Genomic DNA, 8378 nt, shown 5'->3' on the forward strand with positions numbered 1-8378 from the left:
AGCTGAAAATCTACCTGTTGGATACTATGCTGACTACATGGGTGACCAGATCTCTTGTAACCCAAACCTCAGCATCATGCAATATACCCATGTAACAAATCTGCACTTGTACCCCTGAATCTAAATTAAAAGTTGAAATTATAAAAACAAAAATAAAAAATTATTAAAAATAAAGATATTTGATTGTTAAAAATATATAATCTGGTAAAGAAATTAAAAGTACACAAAAGAATGGAAAGATATTCTATGCTTATGAATCACAATATTATTACAATGACCGTACTCTCCCAAAGCAACTTAAATATTCAGTGTAATCCTTATCAAAATATCAATGACATTCTCCATAGAAATAGGAAACAAAAATTATGTGGAACCCTAAAAATTATGTGGAACCACAAAAGATCCAAATAGCCAAACCAATCCCGAGTAAAAGGAATGAATGAAGCTGAAGGCATCACATTATCTGACTTCAAAATTTACTACAAAGGTATAATAATGAAGACAACATGGTACTAGCATAAAAACAGACACATTGACCAGTGGAGCATAATAGAGAACCCAGACATAAATCCATCCATTTGTAGCCAACTCATCTTCAACAAAAGTATGAAGAACATCCAGTGGGGACAGGACAGTCTTTTCAATAAGTGGTGTTGTACAGGCTGGATAACTATACGTAGGAGAATGAAACTATACGTCTATCTCTCACCCTACACAAAGATAAAATAAAAGTGGATTAAAGACTTGAGTCTAAGACCTCAAACTATGAAACTACTAGAAGGAAATATTGGGGAAATGTTCCCTGACATTGGTCTGAGCAAAGATTTTTTTGTGTAAGACCTCAAAAGCACAGGCAACAAAAGTAAAAGTAGACAAATGGGATCACTGGAGGTTAAAAACCTTCTACACAGTAAAGGAAACCAGTCAACAAATTGAACAGACAATCCACAGAATGGAAGAAAATATTTGCAAACTATCCATCTGACAAGGGATTGAAAACCAGAATATATAAGGAGCTCAAAATACTCTATAGCAAAAAGCCCCAAATAATCTGATTTAAAAATGGGCAAACGATCTAAATAGACATTTCTCAAAATAATACATAAAAACGGCCAATAGGTATATGAAAAAAATGTCAAACATTACTAATCATTGGAGAAATGCAAATCAAAACCACAATGAGATATCATCTCAGCACATTAAAATGGCCTGTGTCAAAAAGGCAGGCACTAACAGATGTTGGTGAGGATGTGAAGAGAGGGGAACCCTCACACACTGTTGGTAGGAATGTAAATTAGTACAGCCGCTAAGAGTATAGAGGTTCCTAAAAAAAACTAGACTTAGAATACCATGTGATCCAGCCATTCTACTACTTGATATGTATCCAAAAGAAAGGAAATCAATATATTCAAGGGATACCTGCACTTCTATGTTTATTGCAGCAGTATTCACAATAGCCAAAATATGGAATCAACCTAATTCCCAAACAAAGGATGAAAGAATAAAGAAATGTACCATATACACATGAAGGAATATTATTCAGCCATAAAATAGAATAAAATTTTGTCATTTGCAGTAACATGGATGGAACTGGAAGTCATTATATTAAGTGAAATAAACCAAGTAAAAAGTGACACATATCACATGTTCTCACTCATGTGGAAATTATAAAAGTGAATCATGAAGACAGACTAGAACAATGGTTACCAGAAGTCAGGAAGGTTGAGGGGAGAGGGAGATGAAAGGGAAAAAAATATATAAATATATTTGTTACCACTAAACTGTACACTTAAAGATGTAAAGATGGCAAATTTTATATGTATTTCAACAAAAAGATGTAAAAACAAACAATATTAAGTCTTCAAAAAGCAATGAATTAACATTTAATTACATTATACATTTTTTAACAAAAGGGGCACGAACATCTGCATGTTGATCTGTTGCCCTAATGAATAATAGCATTTAATGCTGTTAACATTTGCAGTATAATAACATTTGCATTATACATCAGAGTTGTCACAGTGTTTCACTGTAAATTTTAAACACAAATTAAAACTCCAAGTGGTATCATAGAATGACAGAACTGAAGAAAATCAAGTGTTTTTTGTCTTCATATTTACAATCACTGTGCTTTTGTTTAAACACAGGAATGTGTAGCATCACAAGTGTTAGAGACATGAAGTAACTGTACCTGAAGGAAGCTTGGATGGATTAAACTGTGATGAAATTGCTCTCAAAACAGAAATGTATAGTTGGGTCCAGAAGGACTGGGGATTGCATATATAACTGGAGATTCTCCAAATTCACTTCCATTTAGAATACAATGTTGATGAAAGGATATGTAATTTAAATGTGCTGATTTGAAGTATACTTATCTATTATTACAACTCAACAGTAGTCTCAGCAATTTGCTTAAAATATAGCTCAACAAACGATTTTGTTTCCAGAGAAGAATGTTTTCCCAGTGACATGATTTAGAATTGTTGACATGGTGATAATCACAAAGCAGGCCAAATTATAATTGGTTTTCTTCTTCTTCCTTCTCTAGAGACAGTGCACTTCCTCATTGTCTGCAACCAAGACAATGCTCCCATTGCCCTGGCTTTGATATGTCACTGGTTTCCTACTGTGTTGTTCTAGAATTTTTTACTGGAAGCCCAGCTGAGCTTCCTCCTCCAGTCCTTCCTAGAATTTTGTAATCAACAAATTCCCTATATTAAAATCCCTCTTTGCTTAAAATATCTACTTATGTATTCTAACTAGCTAACTAACTATTCTAGTCATCTGCAAATAAACCCTGACTGATACAGATAGTAGTCAAGAAACAGAGGATTTTGCTTAGAGCAATAGTAGTTAAGAACATTTATTCCTTTATCCATCCATTCACTCAACAAATACATGGATCTCTCTGTATATGCAGCTATGCCTATGTGTTATTCAAATTTGGGGTATTTTCTTCTGAGAGCATTGAATTTTGACTAGGTGATCAAGTAATACACAAGAGAGAATGTTTGGACAACTATATTAGTTAGAAAGCATTTGGCTGTCAGAAACAGAAACACTAACTCGAAGTGGTTAAAACTATTAGGAAATATATTATCTCACAAACTGGAAGTTTCACAATGGGTCAAGTTTCGGGGTAGTTCAATGCTATCATTAGGTATTCAGGTTCTTCCTGTTCCTCTTTTCTGCCATTCTCCATATTGACTTCATTCTTATATGGGCAGCAAGATGGCTGCAGCTCATCCAGAAACAACCATGATCAGAGAAAGAGAACAGAAAGAATAGTTCTCTCTTAGGAATAAGTAGATTCCTGTGTCAATACAGCTCCACTCATAGGTGATCCGTAGGATGGTGGGGAAGGGAAGTCTACCTGCTGGGCAGAACTTCAAGTCATATATTTGGTTGTCCCCTTCATCTGGAACTTGCCTTGTTTGCCAGGTAGAAGAGAAAGGCTGTGGCAAGGATCTATGCTGACTCATGGCAGAGGCTAATGTTGCGGCTGGATGGTCTGGGTCTTGGAAGGAGCAAGTTTGGAGGATTGATAGCAAGGAAACTTGAGAAAGAAGTATGTGAGTTGATCTAGAATATAGGTCTTGCATATGAATATTTATCAAAAGGTTCTCTTTGTAGGAGAGGTGCCAAATAGTCAGATGGACTTAATGCCCATTCAGTGACCTCGGAGACAGAAATGAAAATATGCATGGACTCAATAATAAGAATTTCCTCTCACCAAAACTTACTATTACTACTGCTTGGATGCCCAATTTACCAGCAGCAGCCATTAACCCTGGGACCCTGATGTGGCATAATATCCTATGGGTACCATCCAGCCATCTTGGGACAGTTCCATTACTTCGGACTCCTTTTATTACAAACTGGACAGTGACTTTTTTCTTAACTTGAATAGATCGGAGTTGTTTGTTTTCCTGTTTACAAATAGGAATTGGATTTATTTTCCTTTTTATAGTAACTCTGCTAGCCCTACCATCTATAGATTTATTGAATATCTATTGAAGCACTATTGTATCTAACACAACATTGCTTCCATCTAAAGAACTCACATTACCCTGATCTAAGTACAAGAAAGAACTGAAGCCTGTTGACTTCACTGGTTTTGCCACATGCCACCTCATCTAGAAGAAGACAACCTAATAAAACAATGAAATCATCTCTTATAGACCTACTTGTGACACCTCATAATCCACAAAAAAATTGTGTTTTGCTTCCTATTCTCACAACTTTGGCTTCTGCTATTTTAGAAATAGAAGTTTATTATTATTCAACATTTCTTTCAGGGAACACAATAATAATTCCACTCAATTAGAAGCTGAGACTGTCACCTCACGCTGGTAGGCAAACCAGTAAAAAAAAAAAAAGATAATTACTACCTTGGCTAGGGCTATTGATCCTGACTATTGTTAAATGTTATATTATACATTATAGGAATGAACTAGTTTGCTTTTATTACCCTACTGAGACATCATTTATGTTATTTCCACTATAACAATGAATAATGTTGTACATGTCTCCTTGTACACATGCCACTTTTAGATACCTAAAAGTGGAATTCCTAGGTCACAGAATATGTGAATATTTAACTTTACAATGTGTTGTTAAAAAATCACCAAAGTGGGTCGGGCACAGTGGCTCATGCCTATAATCCCAGCACTTTGGGAGGCCAAGATGGGCTGATCACCTGAGGTCAGGCATTCAAGACCAGCCTGGTCAACATATAGTGAAACCCTGCCTCTACTAAAAAATACAGAGTTAGCTGGGGCACAGAGGCACATGCCCGTAGTCCCAGCTACTTGGGATGCTGAGGCAGTAGAATCTCTTATACCCAGGAAGTGGACGTTTCAGTGAGCTGAGATAGCACCACTGGACTCCAGCCTGGGTGACAGAGTGAGACTCTGTCTCAAACAACAACAACAACAACAATAACTCACCAAAGTGGTTGTACCCATTTGTAACCCCACCAACAATGACCAAAGTCTTATTTCTATATATTTGTGTGGATATTTATTGATTTTTGGTAATCTGATCAGTGTGACATATCTCTTTATTGATTTAACTTATATTCCCATGATTACCTGAGGTCAGGCATCTTTTCATGTGTGTCTGTGGTGATATTTGGGAAAAAAAAGTGTCTATTCTGAACAGTAGTTACATTGTGAGCAGTGGTATGTATCATCTCATGAAGAATTCTTGTACTCATGCCCATGCAATACATTTTTATCTCTAATTAGGTCTGGGTTGTTTAGTATCAAATGTAGCTCCCTTGAGCATACAGGACAAAAGAGGAAAGCCAGTGAAGGATTTTAAATTTACATCTGATAATCTATAAAATGGCCACTTCGCATGGCTTTTTGTGCGAGTGACCTGAATTAACGTTGTGTAAACCAGGAAGTGCTGAGTTGTAATCTTACAGATTTTGTCCCTTGAGTTCCTGTTAGTAATTTGGGTTTCTAATGGTATAAGGTGGATTACATTGTAGTAGAACTGCCACGCTTTACATGTTTGCAGCAACCTCAAATGCTATAGTCAAGCATCTTCCCAATCAGGCTATCCACAGCCCCTAATTGGTAGATGGGAGAAACTAAGGGCTAAGAGAGCTCAACCTGTGAGATGGCTAAGAGCTGAGTTCCCAATGGTGTGCTCCAGCTTGATTTTTCTGAGACTTCAGGGTGGCTGTGCAGTGTCTGGTCATATGATCATTTCCCTCCTGTGCTGTGACATAAACACGTTGCTGTTGGGAGGCAATTTTCCATTGATTTGTTGAGTTTCTGCATGCCTCAGAAGAGCTTTTGTCCTTTGTCTCTGACTCAGTAGTCTTGCATCTTCTGCCAGCATCTATAAAACTGACACTAGTTACCTTTTTACTTGAAAGCAGAGTAAAATCTCAGATACTTCACAGTTCCTCACAGCTGCAAGCAGTAGTTTCAGAAGCTATTAATAAATGTTTTGTGCAATAACAATTCTCTCATCAAATTAATTTTGGAAAAGCCGAAGCCAGAAAAATGATTTAAAAAACTATAAAAGGAAAATGGGTTCTTTTCCTGTTAGACTCTTGAATAAAGGAAAGAGCATTATGAATGGCTCTTGGGCATGGGGCTGGGATGGATGGAGTCTGCTAAGTTTCAAGAATTGTTGGAATAGGAAGCCTTCTGCCTTCCTCTGTGGGATGTCTAGTAACACTGGAAATAACAATAGAATAAAATTAGTAGAAACTCCTTTGGAAAGTGTGTATAATATAATTACGAATAAGGATGGAAGTGCAGTTGAGGATGGTTTTCATATCCCTTGTAAACTAGAATGTGGTAGGCTAACAGTTATGGAAGCATTACCTACACAATCCTTTTGCAGGTGTGGCCAAACCAACGAAGGTAATGGGATTTTGCCCAAGGGTCAGATTTTAGAGCCAAAATGGGGTCTAGCAACAATGTACAGCCCTCTCATTTTACATGAGTAACCAAGGTCTAGTGGGAGGAGGACATTTACTTAGAGCCACCCAGTTCATGGGTGGTAATTATGGCAATAAAATGTAAATGATTTTAGTCACTCTTCAGTGTTCCTCACACATTTTTTGTTCTCATGTTGTCCTACTGTTTTATTTATTTGTAACTCAGTGTTAAGGTCTCATAAGGCAAATAGCGTTTTGTCCCACACTTAAAGGCTTCTACTAAAGCGCAACAATCTATTGAATATCTATGATATTCACTACTCACTCTTCACATCCAGCACTGCCCAAGACAACTTTTTGCCATGATGAAAATGCTCCTGCTGGGTGTGGTGGCTCATGCCTGTAATCCCAGCACTTTGGGAGGCTGAGGTGGGAGGCATCACCAGAGGTCAGGAGTTCAAGATCAGCCTGGTCAACATGGTGAAACCCCTGTCTCTACTAAAAATACAAAAATTAGCCAGGCGTGGTGGGATGCACCTGTAATCCCAGCTATTCGGGAGGCTGAGGCAGGAGCATTGCTTGAACCAGGAAGGTGAAGGTTGCAGTGGGCCAAGACCGTGCCCTGCACTCCAGCCTGGGCGACAGAGCAAGACTCCCTCTTAAATACATATATATATATGTATTTATGTTGCCAGTGTTCAGGATGGCAGCCATGAGCCACATGTGGCTATTGAGCATGTGTTAATGTGGCTACTGTGACTGAGGAACTGATTTCTTAATTTTATTTAATTTTAAGTAGTTGAAATTTACATTTAAACAGCCACATTTGGCTAGCAGATGCTGTCGCGAGCGCTGTAATGACTAATTGTAGTGACTGTACACTACAGTATGCACTCTAGGAACGAGGAGGAATTAACAGCCAAGGCTGGAGTCTGAATCCGAGTTACTCCTTTTTGTTGATCTATGACAAGCAGTTATGCCGCTGGTGCAGGCCTCAAGCCCCGTTCACTTGCTCTGGAAGCATTTAACAAGCATCTAGCGCCAGGCTTTGAGTAGGAGTATGGGGGTGCGCCAAACGCTGGCCACGTGGTTATAAGGGTTTGGACCTGTGGAATGAATCAGAAGACATCATTGTGAAGGAATCAGTTTCAGATATCGCGAGGGTTGGCACAAGTCACGCAAGAATCACTGGGTCACGGGCTGCGCCGGAACTTCGGGGTCACGTGCTGCACCGGAACTTTGGGGTCACGGACTGCCCCGGAAGCTTATGAGTCACAGACCGTTGGACAGTGAGGCGGCGTCTCACCAAGGCAGTACACGGAGCCATGCCTTCAGATCAGAGAAAAGTGAAGCGGAGGAATAGGTCAAGGTCCCGGGTCGCGAAAGTGGCTCGCTTAAAGAAGGCAACTTCTGAGGCAGCGGCAAGCGAGTTGAATCCCGAGAGCAGCCATCCCGGGCATGAGGCTGCAATGGGTAACAGGCCTAGGCCAGGATGGCGGGCATCTCTGCATGGCTTCCGGGCTCAGGCTCACCGCTCTGTGACAAACATGTGCCTCAACAAGCGCTTCTGGCTGTTCTCGCTGTCTATCTGCATCCTGCTGTTGGTGTACTACTACATGTACCCCGGTGAGTGGTGAGTGCTGGCTCCCGGCCAGCCAGGGAAATGCTTGGAGACTGGGGGACTGGGGGATGGGGAGGGGTGGGGTGTGGCGACCTGTGGCACCAACCCTGCCCCCTCCTGTCCTCTCTCCTCCCGAAAGCCTTTATGGCCCTATCCTCAGCAGTCCTCCTTACAAAGTCCTCCCCTCTCTCACCTCCCTTCATAAAGACCTGTTCTCTTACGCCTGGGTGGCAGGAAGTCTTTCCCGCCTAAACTCTCTTCTGGAAGACCTTCCCTCCCCAACTTCCCCTAACAAAAGCCTTGCCTTCCTTACTTCCCCTCGCAAAATACTAACCTCCCTTGTAGCCCCATTTT

At 39.9% G+C, this 8378-nt stretch overlaps 1 protein-coding gene across 1 annotated transcript in view; it reads left to right on the plus strand.

Annotated features, from left to right (window-relative positions):
* The first annotated feature begins 7728 nt into the window (after window positions 1-7728).
* Window positions 7729-8378, plus strand: part of FMR1NB (FMR1 neighbor) — a 38965-nt gene continuing 38315 nt past the window's right edge. The window contains exon 1 of the mRNA XM_017513838.2: window positions 7729-8029. Coding sequence (XP_017369327.1) covers window positions 7729-8029 — 301 coding nt within the window. The remainder of the gene's footprint in view (window positions 8030-8378) is intronic.

Source organism: Cebus imitator, unplaced genomic scaffold (genome assembly GCF_001604975.1).
Source record: "Cebus imitator isolate Cc_AM_T3 unplaced genomic scaffold, Cebus_imitator-1.0 Scaffold505, whole genome shotgun sequence".
Taxonomy (NCBI): Eukaryota; Metazoa; Chordata; class Mammalia; order Primates; family Cebidae; genus Cebus; species Cebus imitator.